Source organism: Ranitomeya variabilis, chromosome 7 (genome assembly GCF_051348905.1).
Source record: "Ranitomeya variabilis isolate aRanVar5 chromosome 7, aRanVar5.hap1, whole genome shotgun sequence".
NCBI lineage: Eukaryota > Metazoa > Chordata > Amphibia > Anura > Dendrobatidae > Ranitomeya > Ranitomeya variabilis.
Window position 1 is genome coordinate 223,375,828 of NC_135238.1, and position 22,049 is coordinate 223,397,876.

Consider the following 22,049-nt stretch of genomic DNA (forward strand, 5'->3'; position numbering starts at 1 on the left):
TGACTCCGACATCTTCTCACACCCTCATAAGAAACAGGGGAGCTTTGAAGTATTGTTATACACACTAGTGATATATGGAATATTAGATAGATAAAATGTGAGCTCATGCCATAGACTTTGAGAAAGAGAACTATGATGTGCCATGGACTTCCATAGCCCCCACCCTGGATGTGCCCCATCCATCATTTCCACAGTCCTTATCCCTACTCCCTATTGTACACGTGCTTTGGCAAAACTAATGTGTGTTTAGAATATATGCAAAGAAAAAGAAAAAAGAGATCACCTCCGCACAGCTGCAGCCAAGCTAACCACCTAGCATAACAAACAAAAATAATGCTGAGAGTCCCACACGGCAGCTCCAGTGGTGCAGTATCCAAGGAAAAAAAGACGATAAATATCCAAATGTATAAGAAGAGAGGAACGCACTCACCGGGCAGGTAAAATCCAATCCTTTATTGAAGCATGGATAAACTTAGCAGGGAGGGGAGTGGAGGGTGACGGACGACGGCCGTTTCACGCTGACGAGCGCTTCTACGGGTCCTGTGTGTTTAGTCCTGAAAAGAAAACTTATAAGGTCTCAGTCATTAGAGAATCATATGGGGACCTTGTATATTAACAATAAACTTTATTTAGATCACCTTTAAAAATGTCATGCACTGACAAACAGCACAGAATTGTGCACAAAGTGCAAAAAGTCATTTAAAATGTGATGTTGTATATGTTGTATATGTGTACCCTGATACACCCTCTACAGGCCCTGTGCTGAACCTCTGCCTAATGGCAGAGGTTGGCACCTTAGGGGGTAACAATGTGGTGCCCTCGCTCCTCAGTGGATATCCCTAAAGAGATAGTTTATTTTTTATATACTAAGTCCCCATATGTTTCCCATGTATTTGGTCCTGACTAGGGTTGAGCGAAACGGGTCGTTCATTTTCATAAGTCGCCGACTTTTGGCAAAGTCGGCGTCTCATGAAACCCGACCCGATCCCTGTGTGGGGTCGGCCATGCGGTACGCGATCTTGGCGCCAAAGTCGCGTTTCGTATGACGCGTTTAGCGCCATTTTTTCAGCCAATGAATGAGCGTGGGCAGAGTGATGACATAGGTCTTAGGGGAGTGAACGCCTATCGTCATGTTATCGCTTGTGCGCAGTAGGGATTTGGAATGTGCAGTACGAAATTTTCTGTGCTGGGACGGAGAGAGAGAGAGAAAGAGAGAGAGAGAGAGAAAAAAAATATGTTTCCTTCATTGGGTTTCGTGTTTCGGCCGAAACCCGATTTTTCACGGTGGTCGGCCGATTTCACTTGACTCGACTTTTAAGACAGTCGGGTTTCACAAAACCCAACTCGACCCTAAAAAACTAAAGGTCGCTCAACCCTAGTCCTGACATTAAAGCGTGTTTGAATTAGATAGATGATAGATACATAAATAGATAGATAATAGATAGATAGATAGATAGATAGATAGATAGATAGATAGATAGATAATAGATGGCTAATAGATAATAAATTGATAAATATATAGATAATAGATAGATAGATAGATAGATAGATAGATAGATAGATAGATAGATAGATAGATAGATAATAGATAGATAAATAGATAGATAGATAGATGATAGATAGATAATAGATCGATAGATGATAAATAGATAGATAGATAGATAGATAGATAGATAGATAGATAATAGATACATAAATAGATAGATAGATAGATAGATAGATAGATAGATAATAGATAGATGATAGATAGATAGATAGATAGATAGATAGATAGATAGATAGATAGATAAATAGATAGATGATAGATACATAAATAGATAGATAGATAATAGATAGATGATAGATAGATAGATAGATAGATAGATAGATAGATCGATAATAGATAGATAGATAGATGATAGATAAATAGATAGATGATAGATACATAAATAGATAGATAGATAATAGATAGAGGATAGATAGATAGATAGATAGATAGATGATAGATACATAGATAGATAGATAATAAATAGGTAGATATTTCTTCCATAGGCCCATGCATATTTATAATAGTAAGCACACAATGGCTGACATAACTTTATTAAAAGGGTTAAATATAATTGAGTAATTAGGGTGAGATGTTCATAGTTTTATAAAGACCCCAGAGATTGTTCCCCTATGGGGGTATTTTATCTGCACTCCCATGCTTGTTCCCCGGCCCCCAGACCCTATAGACGCTGCATTACCACCTATGTATGGACATGTTATCAGGGTTGCAGCACGGACCCCTGACATGTAACCAGATATTAGCCTTTATCTCTCTGTGACATGGGGGCTGGCAGGTAATTGCCTGGTTGGGGGCAGCACTGAGGGTGAGGAGGTGTCTGTGCCCAGGAGTGAGAATCCTGCATGGAGGGAACATAGGCAGAGCCCAGAGATGGGGGCACTATGGGGAGCAGCAGCTCAGGCTGAATGCTGGAGATCAGGGAGTCCCATCATATGTACTAAGGTTTGGGGTGCACACAATGAGCGCAGATAGTAATAGATTCATGGAGGCTGAGCAGAGAGAGGGGAAGACTACAATGATCCTGGATTCATAGGTGATTCACAGGCAGGAAAACAACAGCTGCTTTCAGTCTCCTTCTGCCAGGTCAAGGTGCAGTAATAAATTTACCAAGGGCCAGACATGAGGACACAGACTTCATTAGGGAGCAATTCCACCCAAATGTGTTTTTTTTTACAATCAGCATCTAATACACCCATAGGGGGATCAGGAAAAATAAAGAAAAAATGTCCTAAAAACTCATCTTGGACCCATAGTAATCTGAAAACTTACAGGTCTTTGACAATTCTTCTTCATGGATAAAAGATTCCCTTTTCCTTTGACCTCAAGTTAATGTTTTGGCTTGTTGTGTGTTTTCATGGATGGTTTGAAGCTGTGTTATAGCTCACCAGGTGGAGAGGGTTCTCAAAGGTCTGAATGTGCAACACAGACTGAAGGCGTTGGTGTCAAGAGGAACAGCAGAGCTGGGTATGCAGGATGACACTTTGAATACGGACTGAAGCACCTTGGAACAGCAGAGCAGGGTATGTAGGATAGCACCTTTGATGTGGACTGAAGCACCTTGAAACAGCAGAGCTGGGTACGCAGGTTGGCACTTTGGATGTGGACTGAAGCACCTTGGAACAGCAGAGCTGGGTACGCAGGTTGGCACTTTGGATGTGGACTGAAGCACCTTGGAACAGCAGAGCTGGGTACGCAGGTTGGCACTTTGGATGTGGACTGAAGCACCTTGGAACAGCAGAGCTGGGTATGCAGGATGACACTTTGAATATGGACTGAAGCACCTTGGAACAGCAGAGCTGGGTACGCAGGTTGGCACTTTGGATGTGGACTGAAGCACCTTGGAACAGCAGAGCTGGGTACACAGGATGGCACCTTGGATGTGGACTTAAGCACCTTGGAACAGTAGAGCTGTGTATGTAGGATAGCACTTTGGTTGTGGACTGAAGCACCTTGGAACAGCAGAGCAGGGTATGTAGGATAGCACCTCGGATGTGGACTGAAGCACCTTGGAACAACAGAGCTGGGTATGAAGGATGGCACCTTGGATGTGGACTGAAGCACCTTGGAACAGCAGAGCTGGGTACACCAGATGGCACTTTGGATGTGGACTGAAGCAACTTGGAACAGTAGAGCTGGTATGTAGGATAGCACTTTGGATGTGGACTGAAGCACCTTGGAACAGAAGAGATGGGTATGTAGGATAGCACCTTGGATGTGGACTGAAGCACCTTGGAACACCATAGATGAGTATATAAACAGGTATTTAGAACAACAAAAGTGAGTATTCAAGTAGGCATATTGGAACAGCATGGCCTAGTGTTATAGCAGAGCCAGTTTAATCAGGAGAAACACTTGAAGCTTTATGTAGCTGAGCCCAACAGAGAGGTATAACTGTGTTAGTCAGGAGACATACCTAGGTTTGCTACTTTTATGCAAGTGATCGTCTTTAGAATTTCATTTAGATATGTGTTGCTGGCATTATATTGGCATAAACCAAGTCCGGAGAGTGAGGTGTAGCAGGGCCCAGAACTAAGGTATCAGTAATCTAAACTACCTGAATACTCAGGCGACTTGCCACCATCTGAGCCAGACTAATAAGGCCTAGGGATGTGACATCAGATGTGTATGCCGGAATTATTATAATAACCTAATGTGCACAGGAGCCATCAGGGAAGCAAGACGCAAAGCCCAGCACTGGAGCCAGGACATGTCTAAGTTACATGGTACTACAATATAAATACCTAAACCCCAATGTACAATCTGTGGGAGGACCACACACCTACCATGTATATGTCTGAAGGCAGGACTTGGATAGAACCAGCTTTTATGTGTATAGAGATCTTTAACATTTTTAAAAGGGGGGTTATCAGGTACGTTATATTTCAGTAGTCCTAATTTTAGAGATGGGTGACACTTTTCGCTGGCTAGAGGTGCTGTAGTGCTAGGGAGGATATCACAAAGTGTCATTCCTCCAGAAAAGATGTCTGCCAGCTGCTGACTCCACTGTCCCCATTAAAGGCACATGCATGCTTATCTGAACCCCGTGGCTTTCGGACATCAGCTTTCTAAGGTGTATGGGCACCTTTACATACATATATACTCTTATGTGGCAGAGGTGCCTGTGTGCCCACCTCTGGATTTGACCTTTATGTTGAGCTACTCCCACATTCACCATTATCTTCCCATCATTATGTCGGCGGTCTTACTTGAAGTTCGTGGTCCCCAATGCACAAGGTCAAGTCTTTAATAGTAATGGTGGTCTTTTCACATGGGCCAAAGTGACCTTTTGGGCCTCCCTAAGTTCTAGGGTCCCAGCACTTATTATAGTTACGCCCCTGACTCTAATCTCTGCTGATAGTACAACTCTGCCTTCAATGAAGTCACATCTGATTTGAGGTATGAAAAATTGAGAAAGTTTAGCCCATAAATTGGCCAATTCATGTGTACCTGGTAGCCACGATAAGGCATTTCTCGTATACCAGGGCCTAGCAATGTCTTTCCTCACTTAGAATAAAGTCTTCATCTGTATGGGAACATGAATCCTCTGTTAGACTAAAATCTATATCTCTGTGGAGGGGTAGTGGTCCTAAAGATATAGATTTTAGTCTAACAGAGGATTTATGTTCCCATACAGATGAAGACTTTATTCTAAGTGAGGAAAGGCATTGCTAGGCTCTGGTATACGAGAAATGCCTTATCGTGGCTACCAGGTACACATGAATTGGCCAATTTATGCCATAAACTTTCTCAATTTTTCATATTTCTAGTGCAGTAATGTTTGAGTGTACATGAGTTGGTGTCTCTAGGTTCAGCACCTGTTCACACTTAAGGTACCGTCACATTAAGTGACGCTGCAGCGATATAGACAACGATGCCGATCGCTGCAGCGTCGCTGTTTCATCGTTGTGTGGTCGCTGGAGAGCTGTCACAATGACAGCTCTCCAGCGACCAACGATGCCGAAGTCCCCGGGTAACCAGGGTAAACATCGGGTTACTAAGCGCAGGGCCGCGCTTAGTAACCCGATGTTTACCCTGGTTACCAGTGTAAATGCAAAAAAAACCAAACAGTACATACTTACATTTTGGTGCCTGTCGCGTCCCCCGGCGTCCGCTTCCCTACACTGTGTAAGCGCCGGCCCTAAAGCAGAGCGGTGACGTCACCGCTGTGCTCTGCTTTACGGCCGGCACTGACACAGTCAGTGCAGGAAGCTCTGAGCAGCAGCGCGGACGCCAGGGGACGTGACAGACATCAGAAGGTGAGTATGTAGTGTTTTTTTTTTTACTTTTACAATGGTAACCAGGGTAAATATCGGGTTACTAAGCGCGGCCCTGCACTTAGTAACCCGATATTTACCCTGGTTACCATTGTAAAACATCGCTGACATCGTTGCTTTTGCTGTCAAACACAACGATACACGCCGGTCTGACGACCAAATAAAGTTCTGAACTTTAATCAACGACCAACGATATCACAGCGGGATCCAGATCGCTGCTGCGTGTCAAACACAACGATATCGCTATCCAGGACGCTGCAACGTCACAGATCGCTATCGTTATCGTTGGAAAGTTGGTCAGTGTGAAGGTACCTTAAGTCTATGTTTGGATGTGACGGTCAGTTTTTTTAAATTTACAAATCTGATTTGAGACCCCAAATTATTTTCCCAATTTTCAGAATGCCAATGATTTCTCTTGCTCCCTGACACTAATAAAGTAGCATTAAGCCTCTTTCTCACTATTGTTATGGTGATCGCAGAAAATTCTATCGAAATCTGGATCTAAACGTTATAGAAAAACGAACTGTTTTTCGTTCAATAAAACAGCGCCACCCTTATCTACAGGCCATGCGTGGTATTGCAGCTTAGCCGTTTTGTCTTGACATGGACAGATGCTGTTCCTGAGAGTTTTCTTTCTTTCCTGGCACCCTCCCCTGAGCATAGGGAGCAGCGCAGGCGGGTCTATAGAGGCTGAATATACCAAGTGTAGATATTAATCAGATAATTGTGGCCAGGGAGGGGGCTGGCTGCTGCAGCAGGGAGTGTGTGGTGGGAGAGTATTAGGCTTGCAATGATGACTGGGCACAGGGGGGCACACAGGACTATATAGGAGGGGACGGCTGCAGGACTGAGAACACAGAGTTGGGGGCTTGTGTGGAATGACCTGGGATTCCCAAGTGAGTCACAAGCAGAGGAAGCAACAGCTGCTCCCAGGCACCTTCTGTCAGGTCTGACATGTACTCAGCAGACACCACACTCAGTCCCTGTATAGTAACCAGTGCATCCATACTGCCCACCCTGTCTCATAATAGGGCAGGGGGGGCTGTCTGCAAACCAAGGAGGAGAATGGATGAGTCCAGACCCGGCTATTGATCCCAGCATATGCTCAGGGTTTCTTATTCCTGGTGCTCTCAGACATTTCTGAGCACGGGTTTTATATTAGAACATTTCCTCTGTCTTAATTCACATGTCATTGTGCCTGGTGCATTTGGAGAAGTGGAAAAGCTGACAATTGTCTTTTTTTTAACCATCACACAAGAGAATAACTTCCTTTTCACCATGATACAGCTAACATGTTTATATATATATATATATATATATATATATATATATATATATATATATATATAGGGTGGGTGGTGGGGGGGTCACCCAGGTCCATCAGGACCAAATTAGGCTCCATAGACCCAGCCTAGTCCTGTGCTAGCACTAATGTGAGCTCACTTCATTACAGGAGAGGTGCCTGCACTCCATGCCACAGCACCCCCCACCACCCCCAGCTCTGGATCCTGCGCATGGAGGGGACGCCAAACACAACACTGACCCCCCTTCATCTGGAATTAGTCATTATTCCAGTGTTTGCCCAGAAGATATGATTGTATTTCACAGAAGATCATATTTCTCCTATCTTTCAACTTTGGAGTCATCCATGAGGATTAGCAAAACCAAACTAGTCCCAGAATTTGGGATAATTAGCCCTAAGAAGCTGGAAACAGGCATTAGTTCAACAGGAGGGGAAAAAAAGAGCAGCCCTGAGAATAATTGACCCTTCCTGTGTCACTAATCTGCTATATATAGAGGAAAGGAAGGAAGCAGAGAGAGGGAGAGAGGAAGGAAGGATAGAGAGGAAGAGATGAAGGAAGGATAGAGAGGGAGAGAGGAAGGAAGGATAGAGAGGGAGAGATGAAGGAAGGATAGAGAGGGAGAGAGGAAGGAAGGATAGAGAGGGAGAGAGGAAGGAAGGATAGAGAGGGAGAAAGGAAGGATAGAGAGGGAGAAAGGAAGGAAGGGTAGAGAGTGAGAGAGGAAGGAAGGATAGAGAGGGAGAGATGAAGGAAGGGTAGAGAGGGAGAGATGAAGGAAGGATAGAGAGGGGGAAGGAAGGATAGAAAGGGAGAAAGGAAGGATAGAAAGGGAGAAAGGAAGGATAGAAAGGGAGAAAGGAAGGAAGGGTAGAGAGGGAGAAAGGAAGGAAGGATAGAGAGGGAGAAAGGAAGGATAGAGAGGGAGAAAGGAAGGAAGGATAGAGAGGGAGAAAGGAAGGAAGAACAGAGAGGAAGAAAGGAAGGAAGGATAGAGAGGGAGAAAGGAAGGAAGAATAGAGAGGAAGAAAGGAAGGAAGTGTAGAGAGAGAGAGGAAGGATAGAGAGGGAGAAAGGAAGGAAGGATAGAGAGGGAGAAAGGAAGGAAGAATAGAGAGGAAGAAAGGAAGGAAGTGTAGAGAGAGAGAGAGGAAGGAAGTGTAGAGAGAGAAAGGAAAGAAGGATAGAGAGGGAGAAAGGAAGGAAGGATAGCGAGGGAGAAAGGAAGAAAGGAGAGGGAGAAAGGAAGGACAGGGAGAAAGGAAGGAGAGGGAGAAAGGAAGGAAGGATAGAAAGGGAGAAAGGAAGGAAGGAGAGGGAGAAAGGAAGGAAGGAGAGGGAGAAAGGAAGGAAGGATAGAGAGGGAGAAAGGAAGGAAGGGTAGAGAGGGAGAGAAGAAGGAAGAATAGAGAGGGAGAAAGAAAGAAAGAAAGAAAGAAAGAAAGAAAGAAAGAAAGAAAGAAAGAAAGAAAGAAAGAAAGAAAGAAAGAAAAAGAAAGAAAGAAAGAAAGAAGATCTAAAGGGTATTTGTCACTAGATTTCACATTGCAATACAAAACAATACAAACTGCATACATTATTAAATAGAGATATGTTAGATGATGATCTGATCAGGCTGGTGTACTTACTTTGAAAGTCTTACCTGATAGTAAAATGGTAAAATGGCCATTTTATCCAGCAAGGGTTGAATTCACAGTATGTACACCAATCTCATCATGTGTAAGATATCTATTGATAAATGCAGTCTGTATTGAGAAATCTGATGAAAGATGATGAATGGTGGATGGATAGATAAAAAGATAGATAATAGATAGATAGATAGATAGATAGATAGATAGATAGATAGATAGATAGATGATAGATAGATAGATAGATAGATAGATAGATAGATAGATAGATAGTACAGAAGGTGTATTTAGATGACATGTTCTCTGCACTGTCAGGCTCAGGACAGAGATCTCTGCTCTCTGCTCTGTATCCCGGCTCCTCCGGGTCACATTTATGCCGGGTGATGACTGCGCTGTACATTGGTGCTGTTCACACACCTGCGGCTTCCTTTGCCTCCTGTCCTCGGTGCTGACATATATTATGCACACATCACTTCTCGCATTGTGTCATCATCACAAGGTAAAAATCAGCAACTCGACACAACCGTAAAAAGGAAGAAACAGAAAACACACAGCTGATCTGCTCACTTCTCCGTTTCCTTTATTTTAGCGATTACAAGACCCGCTGGGTGAGACCCCCATCATCCAGCAATAGTGGGAACCTGCAACCTGTGACTCCCAGCTGCTCTAGCACTACAGCTCCCAGCATTACACTGTGATAGGACGGGTGCTGGTACATGGTGGGAGCTGCTTTGTCACAACTGGAGGTCCACAAGTGGCAACCACTGACACCGAGAAGCCCCCTGCTCCACAAGTGCACGGCCGACAGTCAGTTGTCGGGGGAGTTTTACTTGGAGAAAAGTGAAGCGTGAACGTGGATGAAATATTCTGTACATTCAGGGTGCAGTGATCAACTCTAGAAAAGTAATCTTTGTAAACAGCGAATGGTGAAAAAGACAGAGAATTAATATATCAGAGTAAGAGGACAATGACAATCACTCAGGTCAGCTCAGATTACTACTAGAAACTTTTACATGGAATTAAAAATGATAGAAACAGGCAACAAGGGAGATTAGATAGATATATAGATAGATAGATAGATAGATAGATAGATAGATAGATAGATAGATAGATAGATAATAAATAGATAGATAGATAGATGATGGATAGATAGATAGATAGATAGATAGATAGATAGATAGATAGATAATGGATAGATAGATAGATAGATAGACAGATAATGGATAGATAGATAGATAGATAGATAGATAGATAGATAATAAATAGATAGATAGATAGATAGATAATGGATAGATAGATGATAGATAGATAGATAGATAGATAGATAGATAGATAGATAGATAGATAGATAGATAGATAGATAGATAGATTGACAGATGGATAGATGATAGATAGATGATAGATGATGGATAGATAGATAGATAGATAGATAGATAGATAGATAGATAGATAGATAGATAGATAGATAGATAGATAGATAGATAATAGATAGATCTGTAGAAGGTCTTACATAAATGATTCACGAGGAGATATATATATAGTAAAAAAATAACATTACATTCCCCTACATCTATATGTGTGTACCTGCTAATGACATGTGTACTATACATTTAATGGTAGAGTAATATAAGCACATGTCCAAAGGACTAAAAACACATAACACAATAAAATATATCTATATAAGTAAATAGATTTTTTGTATCTATCTATCTATCTATCTATCTATCTATCTATCTATCTATCTATCTATCTATCTATCTATCTATCTATCGAAAGTGGATAGTTGTAAGAATAACACTGAAAATTCTCTAGAGTACATTCCTTTTCTCTTTAATATATAACTTCCCTCAGTTACAAATAAACAATCTTAATCATTTAAAATATAAAGAGGAAAAAAAATCGATTTCCTTGCAATTCTAAGGAGCCACATTATTTTTCCCCTCCTGTTGAGAAGAGTAACAGAAGCAGAGGAGTTTACAGCTGAGCTGCTGGGTGGACTGTGTGTGAAGGGGCAGCAGCAGATCACTGGTTAAAACACTTAGTCTCAGTGTCCTCCCCTGGGATGCAGACTTGCATTAGTTAATATTGCTCCTCTGTCCTGACTACTCCAGATGTGGGGAATATCTGTGTCTGCACCTGATTGGCTGGAGAAACCCAACGTCACATCACAATCTTTTTTTGACTGATGATTCAATTAAGGATACAGTTTAAAAAAAAAACAAAACAAAAAACAACAATATCTACATAGAAAATGTCTTCACTTGTAACTACTGACCCCATTCATAAATCACATGTATCAAACTCTACATAAAACTTCTAAAAACCCATCCTACCTTATACCTGTTACTTACAAAACCTTGGGGGGAAAAGAGACTGCTAAATCAGTGCAACAATGTATCAATCTTCATTCCAAAACAATATACAATGTAGCGACTCACAACATAAACACAAAGCGGTCACCAGATACAAAGCAAAAGGTACAAAACAAAAATGGATCAAACAATGGACATAATCAGCAAATGGATCCAGGGTGAAGCGTCAGCCCAGAGACGAGCAGTGGTCTTCAGTGTCTGGGGGTCTTCGTTTTACTGCAGCCTTGGGAAGTTGGAGTTCCTTTTGGGTTCTAAGATGCATGATTGGTGCAAAATGTTTCCAGTCTTGTATCCACTAGGATTTAGTGACGAAGATAATGATGGCAAGGACTTGATGATGGTTGGGGAGGGGAGGAGAGAAAGAGTTGAGGTTGGGGGGGGGAGTTAAGGGAGAAGAGAGAAGTGTTTGGTGGTATTGGGGATGGGGGGGGGGGATAAGGGAGGTGGAATTTCAATTTTTCTCCTAAGCTTTTGCTGAGGCTTCAAGGTATAATCTATCCCAGATCCTTTCCCAGAGAGGGAGAAACTTAGTGATCACGTTTGCAAATGATGCTCACGTTTGGTGCTCAATTATCCCTCCCCATAAAGATAGGTGGCGTGAGTAGCAGGGTCTCCTCCACCAACAAGAAAAAAATGTCATTAGGAAAAGCGTAACACGTCAGTCCGTCCCCAGGTCTGTGCTTCCTGAAGTGGCAGTAAGAGATCAGTCCTAACCTGCCCAGCAGGAATAACGGTTCCTCCTCACCTCCCTGCCTGCCTGCTGCCTGCCTGCCTGGCCTGCCTGCCACTGTCTTCTCTGAGGAGCTACTGTCATCATTGTCATCCTCCTACACCCCTGGTCCACCTTCATGTCCCCGCACAGCACCTCTGCCCAGCTGCCCACAGGACCCTAAAGGTAGGTGACTCCTTTATGTACTTTCTCCAGATGCCCCCCAACCCCCAGGCACAATGCCACACACTGGGCGACCCTTCTCCTACCTGGGAGGGCAGGTAACACATATTAATCACAAACAACATTTCACTGCGACATATGTATCTCCTTAAAGTTTTCTAATCTCTTCACCCTGAGAAATATTTACATAAATTCTGTTTTTAGTTCATCTTGTGACTTTAGTCTTTCCCCACAAACACTTTACTTTTCTCAGGGTTTTTTTTAATTGTTTTTTCTTTCTTTCTGTTAATTGAAGCGAGTTTCATTTCTGTATTTTATATTTTAGATTTATTTTTTTGGCCCAGCAAAAGTCACATTCTTTTGATACATTGTTGCATTTCTCACACATATAGATCTATATATCTCTCTCTAGATATACATTTTAATACATTGTTGCAGCATTTTCAATTCTCACACATATAGATCTATATATACATTGTTGATAAATTGTTGCATTTCCCACACCTATAGATCTATATATACATTGTTGATACATTTTTGCATTTCTCGTACATATAGATCTATATAGCTCTCTATTTACACTTCTGATACATTGTTGCATTTCTCACACATATAGATCTAGCTATACATTGTTGACACATTGTTGCATTTCTCACACATATAGATCTATATATAGATTTTTGATACATTGTTGCATTTCTCACACATATAGATCTATACATACATTTTTGATACATTATTGCATTTCTCACACATATAGATCTATATATACATTTTTGATACTTTGCTGCATTTCTCCCACATATAGATCGATATCTCTCCATATATGTATTGTTACATTACTTTTAAGACACAAATGGATCCTCAGGCAGATAATCCTGCGGTGTGTGTGACTTGGTGTTAAATTCCCAGGTCACCGATCATTTTTTGCAGGCATTCTCATTAAGGCAAAAAAAGTTGAATCGTGTCTGATAATGATTTCTAATATTTGCTGGTGTTTATGTAAAGTTTTTTTTTTTTTTTTTTTTTTTGTTACATTGTTTGTTTGCTTTGACACACACACACACACACACGCACACACGCACACACACACACACACACACACACACACACACACACACACACACACACACACACATCTTTTTTCCTGATAGGAGTGAGTGTGAGTGTGAGTGAAGGGTGCTTAATTTGGTTGGAGCTCTATGTTTACAGGCATCCACATTATTATTAGTAAACGTTCATTCACACTGAAAAAGTAATTAAAAAAAAACCTGTCTTAGGTGATAGATAAGAATTGCACTAAGGGTTATCTGGGCTAACATTCTGCACAGGAAGGGGTTAATTGTCCTTGTCTTAAGGGTTACATCTGTTCCATAAGCCCCCCCCCCCTTTTAAAGCTGTCCTTATCCCCCCTCCCCAACATTTTGACAGAAACAATCTCAAATGTAACTTTTTTTTTACTACACATAAAAGTTTCCACCCCCCCTAAACAAGACCCTCGGTGCAATCATCCCCTTGACTTACATTCTATGTGGACCCTGCAGCCAGGGCTGCTCCACACAAGGGGGGACAACAGTCTGTGATGACTTCTGCCAGTACTGGTGGTCGCAGCCTTCATTACACTCACTACTATCCGAGGAGCTGTAGATCCCATTACACTCAACACCCAAAAGTTGTGCAAAGCCCTGGCTGAGGATGCACGGGGGGGGAGGCATTGACTCATGGTTGCAAGATGTCATTCTTGTCTCTATCTGGTGCAACCCTTGAGACAACGGAGAAGGAGTGAGAGGGACCCTGGAAGGAGCCGGAGAGGGGTCTTTATTTGGCGCCCTGTGTTTAAATGGGATCTCCCAATGCCCACCCTGTGCTGTGTTTGGTTGATAGAGTCTGCGTGCTGCTGATCTACAGCCGAGTCCATGAGAACCAGCTTCTGATCCACTGTTATCAATGAAGCAGATGATGGCGGATGGCCCCAGGTGTAAGAGGCGAAAACAAGCCAATCCGAGGAGGAAGAACGGTAAGGACCGCTGGAGACCCCCTCACCCCCGCAGAGGGTCCCGGGCTGGGCGTCTTTGTGCTGCTGAAGAGTTGAGTAGTTGAGTGCGAGGTCTTGAGCTTCTCCTCTTCTCGCCCCTCTAAGTGTGAGAGAAGGGGTCTCAGCTCGGGGTGTGTGTGGTCTGAGGGTCCCCCCCTGGTCCAGGCTGGGTGGGGAGCAGGGCAGGGAGTTCGGGGGGCTTGCTTTGGCTTCCCAGGCTTGAAAACAACTTTCTGCTCGCAGAAGTCTCACCTAACGGTTCAGCAATGACACCCTGTGCCAGATTCCCTTTCTTCTCCGGCTCTGCAGCTGCTCTCCATGCACGGGGCCCCCTCCCCTGGCTGCTGCTGCTGCAGCTCCCCCGGTCCAAGCAAACATTACTAGTTCTCCCCAGTCCTGGCAGATAGCACCTTTGTCACTTATTTTTTTTTCTTTTCTGCTTCTTGTTTGTCACAATCACCCAGGAGGAGGGGGGGATGTTCTGCTTCACAGAGCAGCCATGGTGCCCAGCGCAGACCCCCAGCCTCCATTGCAGGGCTAATCTTCATTTCTAGCACAATAATGGTTGCAGGGTGTGTGTTTGCCTCTGCTGTGCCATCTACATCATCCCCATTAACCCCAGGCATTGCTATAGCTATAGTGGTATTCCTGAGAAGAAGTGATATTTGTATTTGGATGTAACCCCCCATGGTGCTATATAAATAAATAATAATATTATTAATAAAGAAGAAGAAGACCACTTCTCAGCCAGCTTTCCTTGATCACTAGCTACTCCTTGCATAGTTTCCTTCTTCTTCCTCACTTCAAGTAAACTTTTTTTTTTCTTAACTCGTGTCCATGTCATTGCTATTAACCAGTGCTGTGCCAGGCTGCTTGCAATAAACACTAGTTGAGTTTTAGTGGGTGATTTTATTAGGGAGAGGGAGGGGGGTGGGGGGTCAATCTACATTTTGGGACCCTGCTGTGGTCAACATGGGGTGTGAGATAGGGATTCTAGCATAACCAGAGACTCCTACAGCTCACCCTTCATTCCTTTCATCTATGTGTTTATCTTTAGTAATTAAATAATATAGGCACCCTGTCCAGTCACAGACCACTGGCTTGGGCTTGTCTGCCAGTTTATAAGGTGGTCCTCCATAGCCAAGACCTCCCATCTCACTCCAGAATGGCTACAATTACGTGTAATGTTTCCCACTTCTGTTCCCTTTTTATTAAATGTTGGTTATTGATTTTGTATCCACTGTGTGTATGTGGGGACATTAGCAAAGCCTGGTGCTGCTGATAATAACTGCAGAACAAAGTCAAGGATTGTATCATAAAAGAAGAGTTGTCAAATGCTGCTTTGTTTAATTCAAGTTGTCAGCTCTTCTGTGCTGGCTGCAGGTCATAGGTGTATTGTGTGTCATCTCTTTCTACATCACATGCTTTGTGGTTTATTTTTTTCTGATCATTTGGTCATATTTCCTTTTTTTTCTTTTAAAAAGAAAGATGTTGTGTAAGTACAGAAGTTGACTCACAAGGTGTAAGCAGCTATTAAAAGAATGTTGCACTCGCATAAGACTTCAGTGCACACCTGCATGTGGGGTGGGAGGAAGAAAGGTGGGACATGAAGTTTAGAGCTTGTTGTGGTTATTGTAAAGGTTGGAGATTTTGACACCAGAGAATTAAATAGTCAAAATATAATGAGTTTACCTGTGCATTGAATAGAGTATGGTTCTTGTGATGCATAATAGTTAGATATTGTGTCCTGTGTTGACAAATTGAATGGAGTATGTTTTATTTTGATCCCTAGTAGTTATATGATATTCTATCCATTGTGGGGAGTGTATTTGGGAAGTTGGAGTCAATGTCAAAATGAGTTGTGTATTTAGCTTCTTGATTGTTTAGTAATGTCTGCGTTTATATCATATGAGGAGGCAAGAAAAAGTTATAGAGATGGGTATAAAACTGATAGGATAGATGTATACATACAAAATAGAGAGAATGTTCATAGATTGTAAAGAAATAAAAGTAAATAAAAAGTATAGGATAGATAGAATGTTCATAGATTATAAAGAATGCTCATAGATTATATAAAACTACAGATGTAAAGTGGATAAATAACAGTCTATGATACATTGTAGATATGAGATAGATAGAAGATAGATACTTGATAGATAGATAGATAGAATGTTCATAGATGATATGGAACTATAGATGTAAAGTAGATAAATAAGAGTATAAAATAGATGGTAGAAATTAGATAGATATATAGATAGATAGATAATAGATAGATAATAGATAGATAGATAATATATAATAGATAGATAGATAATAGATAGGTAGATTGATAATAGATAATAGATAGATAATAGATAGATAGTTTGATAATAGATAGATAATAGATAGATAATAGATAGATAATATATAATAGATGGATAATAGATAGATAGTTTGATAATAGATAGATAGATAGATAGATAGATAGATAGATAGATAGATAGATAGATAATTAAACTATAAGTTCGGACTCAGTGTAGGGATCAATGAAGCACACACTAAAGTAAGAACCCCCTTCAGAAGGGTTTTGTACCAATGAATGACTTGTACTAGTATTATGGATCTGATACTAATACATGGTAAACTGCAAAAAAAACATTTAAGGTGGAGTCTAGGAAAGTTTAATTAAACCACATCATGTCCACCTTAATTAATGAGGACTTAGGCTGCAGCCATCTCCAGATAATGCAGAACTCTGGAGAAGTCAGGAGGACAATCAGACTTCAGGCTTCTTGTAAGTTTCACACTTTTGTCAGATGACCCTAAGTCTCCTGACTGCTGCTGCTACTTTGTAACTTTTCCTTTAAAAAAAAAAAAAAATCTGCAAAGATTACAGAGTCCCATGTACAGATAATTAGCCCAGTGTGTTGTCAGGGAGGGGAAGCTGTGGGTAAGAGGAAACTTTTTTTTTTTTGCCTGTCTTGTGTCACCCAGTGTTATCATCATCATCATCATCATCATCATCACTGTGCTGTGGATTTCTGTGTAATTCCCTTTTACATTTTTGCACCATCCGATCTTCTCCATGTAAAACTCCTGATATTCCTCGTTGTGTTTAGAATCCTTCTATGTATCAAATGGGAAATTATTCTTCTGCCTGGGAAGGAAAGGATAAGCTCGCATTGAATTAATGCTTCCTCTGTGTCTTGCACCCAATGCTGAATATCAAGCTCATCCTAATTTATTTTATTTGCATTTATTTATTCATTTATTTATTTATTTATTTTTTATTTCGTTTTATTTATTATTTGGATTTAATCAAATGATGCAAAATAAGTAGCAAAAAAAAAGCAGAAAAAAATTCTAAAAAGCTGCTATTATAATGGCTGCAGGGGGGAAGAGGGAGACAGATATTCGATCCTATGTTGTATCGATCTCTTTGGAGAAGCTTTGATCTCTCTTCAGTCCTGGGATGTTTTGACTTCGAGGCCACATTTTGGTTTTTTTTAAGAGATAATTTTTTAGCGAATAATATATATATATATATAAAAAAAATAAGTGAAATGAAATGAAGCTGACACAATGTTTTTGCTGAATCTGGAAATTTATTTTTTTTAATTCAAGCTGTAAAACTAATAAAGCTTTTAATGAGGGCTAGTTAGCATTATTTATTAATTCATTCTAATTGGAATTTCTAATGGAAAGGAGGAAAAAAAAAGAAATATAAAAATAATGTATTTTTTTGTATTTAAAAGGGATGATGAGTTTAACTATTTGGCATTTATTGTAATCAAGGAATTGGGGTAAAAAAATCTTTATTTTTATATGGATTTATTTGTTTTCTTATTTATAAGTAAGATGTATTATTAGTAGATCAGCTAATATACAGCATAATATTGCACATATGTAAATTAAATATATGTATATATATGCATATTGTGTGTGCAAAGCAAAGCTTACAGGTCATTAAGAAATAATACCATTATGACACAGGGGCATTTAGGAAGGAATTGTGCACTGACCCTTAAGGTGGGAAGCTTAAGAACATTGGTGCATTCACATACATGGCAGGGAATACAGCCCCTATAACTGTTTTCTTTGACATTTGTGCCATTCAAAGCTTTTTAAGGTGCATTTTTTCCCAAGTCTTTGTCCCTTTTTCTATGCTCTCTGGGCTTCCCAAGGTAGCCGGTATTTTGTGCCTGTCACACAGAAAGGGATTGCAGGTTCACAGTGACTATAGACAATTGATTGTCTTTTCCTAATGTCGCTCATTTACATGTTTATAAGGACAATGGCGCAGGATGCCCACTGTACTATTCAGCTCCATATTCCCACAAGGGTGCAATAGGCTGAATAGCCCAGGCAGACACCTTGCCTCATTGCTGGGATTTTTACTAAATGAAGAAAAAGGGGGCTTTCTCGTTTTTTTTTTTTGTTTTTTTTTTATTAAAGCAGAGCAAACAGTAAAGAAAAAAAAAAAAGAGAAAGGAAAAAAAAAATACCCTAGCTAATTAATTAATTGATTACTCGTTGTAGGATGATTTGATGAGGATCCTATAGGGCTGCAACACTTTTATTATTATCTTCTATTTAGTGAATAAAAGAAGGACATTCATGGGGAGCAAGGTGAATTATTTGCTTTTAAGTGGTCAAACTGTCACACTTTGTACATATATACATATAAATACTTTATATATAAATATTTTATATATAAATATATTTATATATTTATTTATGTTTATACATATACATATATATATGTATATATATATATATATATATATATATATATATATATATATATATATATATATATATATTGGGTACAGTTATACAGTGTTAGGAAGTTTAAAAGAAAACTAGACACCTAGAGACCTGGAATAAGGAAGCCTTTTATTATTTTTAAGGATTGAGATACACAGTGAATCACAATGATTTAAGAGTATAGCAAGGATATAGATATTCCTATATATGTGACCATATGGATATATACAGAAGAAAATAAATTTGTATCTAAATAAATAAATGTGTATATATATATATATATATATATATATATATATATATATATATATATGTCTGTGTGTACAGATGTACGTTACGCAGAATAGATATAGATTGCATGTTCATTGCAGCATATATATATATATACATATATGAATATATGTGCATATATATCTTGATTGTAAAATATTACTGCACTATATAACTAATATTACTACTATCATATATGTACATGTGTATATGTTTGTCTGTGATGTGTGTGTATATATATATATACATATATATGTGTCTCTAAAGTCCCGTAATGCATCCTATAGTCAGCACGTGTGTGTATATGTATGTATGTATATATGTATATATATATATATATATATATATATATATATATATATATACATACATTTATTGTATCGTAAATATACACAAATGTGTATAATAATGTGTACAATATATATATATATATATATATATAGATATATGGTATATAGATATATAGATACAGTATATATATATAATATATATATATATATACAATATACACACAGACACACATAGAGGCTTGAAATGTGCAGTGTGTGCTACAGGCCAGCAAGGGGCATTCCTATATAAAACTCTGCCCCTGCTGCAGTGATGGAATAGATGGAGATGACACCATTACATGGAGCACAGATGGATTTCTATATATTATACATATGATGTGAACGCTCTGGGGACCAGTGAGGATGTTTTCTGTGGCTGGGAAGTTGCTGCACACTAGTGCGCGCAGTGTCGCACACACACACGCAGACACACACACGCTGCACTCAGTGCACATGTACCGTTAAGTGAACCCCTGACACTACAGTCCTGCGGATGCCTTAGGTATGATTTCACTTTCGTTCACATCAATGCTGACCTGAATGCCTTTCATATCTGATCCGCTGTGTCTCTCCCAGTAAACATCCCCTGAGGGATGAACAAAGAAAGGAACTCTTCTTCTTCTTAATCACAATTCAGCCCTTTCACCGCCGGCAGAGAACATTTGCATTCTGCAACAGAAAGCCAAGATGAAAAGAAGAGGGAAAAAAAAAAAAGAGAGAGAGATGAGGGGGGGGAAGCCAAGGGTGTAGTCTGAAAGAAATAACTTAGGTGTTTGTGGTTGTTTGTTGGGCTTTCCCTAGTTACAGGCCTTATATAGCCCCAGCTCGGGCCTTACTGACAGCCAGATAGTGTTACCGCAGGGTACTATTCATGGCCTTTACTTTGGCACTTGAGGTAAAAAGTGTCGCAGACGGATCATATTCCCTTAGAACAAGTCAGGTGTATACACACACTCCCGCCAGACTGGAATCCATCTGTCTGGTAGTAGTAGTCGTCATAGTAGTAGTAGTAGTAACTGTTATTATTACTATTAATATTAATACTGATGATGAGCAATCCTTAAAAAAAAAAAAAAGTCATCACCCACTAAAACTTTAGTCAAATTCCGAACCTGGAGAATTGGTTTTACCGCGTCTGATTTGATACAAGTGAATCTGAAAATATTTAAAAAAAAAAAAAAAATCTAAAAATGACTTTGGTAAACATAATGAAAAAATAATATACAAATATGTAAAAAAAACCCCATAAAAAGTCGGTCCGTGAAGATGGCTTATTCTTGACGTGAAAGGGTGTGAGCATTTTCTGAAGATAATGAGCATGGAATGTAATGTCCATTCTTGATTTATTCAATAAAGTAAAAAAAAAAAAAAAAAAAAAAGATCTACTTCGATTATTAAAAGAAAAAAGGCTGTATTTTTTTTAACTTTTATTTTTAGAATTCTTTTTACACTTTTTGATACATGATGTAATATTTTTTACATAGTTTTTATCATAATATTTACGTGATACTAGGAAGTTTATGGTCGTCTCTTATGGTCGTGTCTTAGAATTGGATGCACTTGTATATTTTTTTTAGATTTTTTTTTTACGGTTTGTTAATTGATATAATTGTATCTACATCATCATCATCATCACAAGTGCAGTAAAAAGGTATTTTCTATCCCATCCTACATCTAGGGTGTAATTCTGAGTTAAAAAGCGAGATGTTACAAGTTTTAAAGAAACATGTGACACAGATTTGTGATTTTGTTCCCAGACGGTTCAGGAACATTGGTACAAAAAGGGATTATCCCTACACCTTCAGCCCCCCTCTCTGCTTTCCCCATGACCCCAGCGATGAAGGATTTAGACAGATTTACTTCAGTAAACACCTTTGGACACTTGGGGAGGGGGTACAGGATTCTGTTTGCAAAGGGAGCCTTTTGTTAAATGAGGTTTACTGGGCAGCTGTGATATTAACCTACAGAGCGATGCTGAAAAACTGCTTAACTCCTTCTGAATTAAGTACTTTCGCTCAGCAGATAAGATCTGTTTTATTGAGTTTTCTTTCAAGATCTCTAGACGTGATTGTTTCCAAAGAATTTACATGTCAGAGAAAGAGAGAGAAAGGAGAAAAAAAAAAGAATCCTCCTAACACCAGTTGTGTACCCCCTGTGTGCCGGAGAGGCCTGCAAAGCAGTGTGGATGTAGGGCGCCCCACAGGGTGAAGCTGAGGGACCCCACATGCCCCCCGCCTTTTCCCTTTCCTCTCTTTTCAGGGCTTACAAATTTCACTCACTGCTGTCTGTCATCAGATATGTCAAAATAACACATTTGCCTGTCCGTTGACTGTACGGAGACGTAACACATGTAGGCTGCGGTGCGTAGAGCGCACTGAGCTAGCAGAGCTGGGTTTGTCACACGTTGCGGATGCGCGTTTGTCACTTATCACTTCTGAGTTCATACATAATTAGTGGAGAAAAGTTGAACTTGATGGACCTAGATCTTTTTTTTGGGGGGGGAAAAAGTGATGCCGGCACTGGATCGGATCTGCTGCCAAAAATGTTGCATGCAAGTTTTTTTTAAATTTTATTTGTAGAGTCCAATTTTGTCCTAAAAGGATTGATAGATGTGAACGCAGCCTTAAAGGGTTCAGCTCTCTGCTACGTCTATATT

General features: G+C 40.1%; 2 protein-coding genes across 7 annotated transcripts in view; one reads left to right on the forward strand and one right to left on the reverse strand.

Moving 5' to 3' along the window:
- LOC143784580 (uncharacterized) overlaps window positions 1-13,899 on the reverse strand; it is a 54,858-nt gene extending 40,959 nt beyond the window's left edge. For 2 of the 5 annotated variants that reach the window (XR_013217820.1, XR_013217819.1), the window contains exons 1-2: window positions 13,538-13,899; window positions 431-554 (exon numbers count right to left, since the gene is read on the reverse strand). Coding sequence is in view for 1 of the 5 variants with exons in the window: in XM_077273011.1 (XP_077129126.1) it covers window positions 2,989-3,718; window positions 13,538-13,752 (945 nt within the window). In the remaining 4 variants the exon portion in view is untranslated. Of the gene's footprint in view, window positions 1-430; window positions 555-2,815; window positions 3,719-13,537 lie in introns of those variants that run through there. The other 3 variants (XR_013217822.1, XR_013217821.1, XM_077273011.1) reach the window with 2 other exon arrangements.
- The window catches only part of ZEB2 (zinc finger E-box binding homeobox 2), a 175,536-nt gene continuing 167,384 nt past the window's right edge, over window positions 13,898-22,049 (forward strand). Inside the window, exon 1 of one of the 2 annotated variants that reach the window (XM_077273008.1) lies at window positions 13,898-14,030. In XM_077273008.1, the coding sequence (XP_077129123.1) occupies window positions 13,961-14,030 (70 nt within the window). In that variant the 5' untranslated portion in view covers window positions 13,898-13,960. The remainder of the gene's footprint in view (window positions 14,031-22,049) is intronic. The other variant, XM_077273010.1, reaches the window with a different exon arrangement.